This window comes from Populus euphratica, unplaced genomic scaffold, assembly GCF_000495115.2.
Source record: "Populus euphratica unplaced genomic scaffold, PopEup_1.0 scaffold33.1, whole genome shotgun sequence".
Lineage (NCBI taxonomy): Eukaryota > Viridiplantae > Streptophyta > Magnoliopsida > Malpighiales > Salicaceae > Populus > Populus euphratica.
Window position 1 is genome coordinate 369,074 of NW_011499906.1, and position 1,694 is coordinate 370,767.

General features: G+C 40.9%; 1 protein-coding gene across 1 annotated transcript in view; it reads left to right on the top strand.

Annotated features, from left to right (window-relative positions):
* Nucleotides 1-910: 910 nt before the first annotated feature.
* LOC105133383 (putative cytochrome c oxidase subunit 5b-like) overlaps nucleotides 911-1,694 on the top strand; it is a 4,050-nt gene continuing 3,266 nt past the window's right edge. Inside the window, exons 1-2 of the mRNA XM_011037351.1 lie at nucleotides 911-1,221; nucleotides 1,591-1,676. Of these exons, the coding sequence (XP_011035653.1) occupies nucleotides 1,068-1,221; nucleotides 1,591-1,676 (240 nt within the window). The 5' untranslated portion in view covers nucleotides 911-1,067. The remainder of the gene's footprint in view (nucleotides 1,222-1,590; nucleotides 1,677-1,694) is intronic.

The window sequence follows — 1,694 nt, forward strand, 5'->3', positions numbered from 1 at the left end:
GAAAATATTCCTGCCCAAACAGTTAAGCATATTTATCTTTTAAGAGTATTTGTAACATTGTTTGGTGCAAATAAAAAATTAAAAGATCATCATACCTTCACTATGATAAATGAGTATAATGGAAAAACAATTTTGCCCGAAGCAAGTTATATGGTTTAAATTATGAAGGGTAAAAGGATAATTTTACTATGAAAATCCATGTAAATAAATTTCTAATCTTCTTAGATTTTGTTTGAATTCGAGCCATAGACAGAACCGTCCCTGCATTTGTTTTTCTGTTGACTGGAGAGACAGTTTATCTCTCATGCAGGGTAGGCTGTTCGTTACCTCCAACTTCGAAGAAGAAACTTCAATTTATTTTCTTCATGCACGCCATTTGACAGCCGTAGCTATGAAATCCCATGGTCAAAGACTAAAGCAAGCCACCCCGTTGAAATTCCACAGTCACATCCCAAGCCAACGTAGCCAAGCGACACCGTATTGCCACAAAATGAAAGCAAAGGCTCCAGCCTCTCAGCCAGGCGCGCGAAGCAGAACGAATATTGCGCCAACCCTGCCTCGACAACCCAAACCCAAATGAAGCCAAACCAAATTCCGAACCAAGCCAGCGGAGCAACATCTCACATGATGACTAAATAAATCCCAAGGCTGCGCAACTCACTCGACTATGCCAAGCTGAAGAGACCCTGCGCCGTTCGGATAAAACGTTTGAGGAACTGTGCGTTTACGCTACCCGTTTTAGCTTTTTTTTTTTAAATTTTTTTTAAGAAATAAAAAAGTGGGCGAAAAAAAAGACGGAAGGTAAAAACCAAGTTACGCACGTGGGGAAGTTGTCACGTGCAAAGGGAATCCAAAGCACTCACACACGCCTGTCTCGGTTCCCATATGGGAATCCCGTCGCACCCCCATTACATTTTCCCATTTCATTTCATTCCGTTCCCCCATTTTCTTTCTAACTGATAAAAATAAATTAAAATAAATAGCAGCAGCAGAAAGAGAAGTCGTAGTAGCAGGGTGAGACCTCGCATCAAAACGAGAACACATTCACGAGAAACAAAAAAGAAACAATGTGGAGAAGACTGGCCTCTTCACACCTCAGAACCCTAGTCACCACCACTACCACCTCCGCGCGATCCACTCAATCCCGTCTCCTCAGTCGATCAATCATCAATCCATCTCCTTCCACTTCTCTTTTCAATCGCTATTTTAGCGCCGACTCAGGTCATCTAACTCTCTCTCTCTCGACTGTCTAGCCTAGTCTATTATAATCTCCTCTCAGATCTTCACCTACACACAATTACAACAACACTATTCCCTTGTGATTGTGGTTTTTGAGGGGGGTATTTGATTTATTTTATTTTATTTAGGTATGTGCTAGGGAGATGAGATTTATTTTAAATCTTTGAATTATTTTAAATTTAATTTAATTTCTATGCCTGCTATTGGACTGAGTTGGAATAGATTTCCGATAAATGATTCTGCTGTTTAATGCTGAATAATTTATGTTACCTGCGTCATTTATGGTGTGCGCATGCGCTTGTGGAAATTGAAATCAAATAATAAATTATGAAGAACTGCTTTGTTTTGTAGTGGATGGTGCCGTGAAGAAGAGAGTTGAGGTTGTGATGCCTATTGCTACTGGACATGAGCGGGAGGAGCTAGAAGCTGAGCTTCAGGTGATCTCCCCCCCCCCC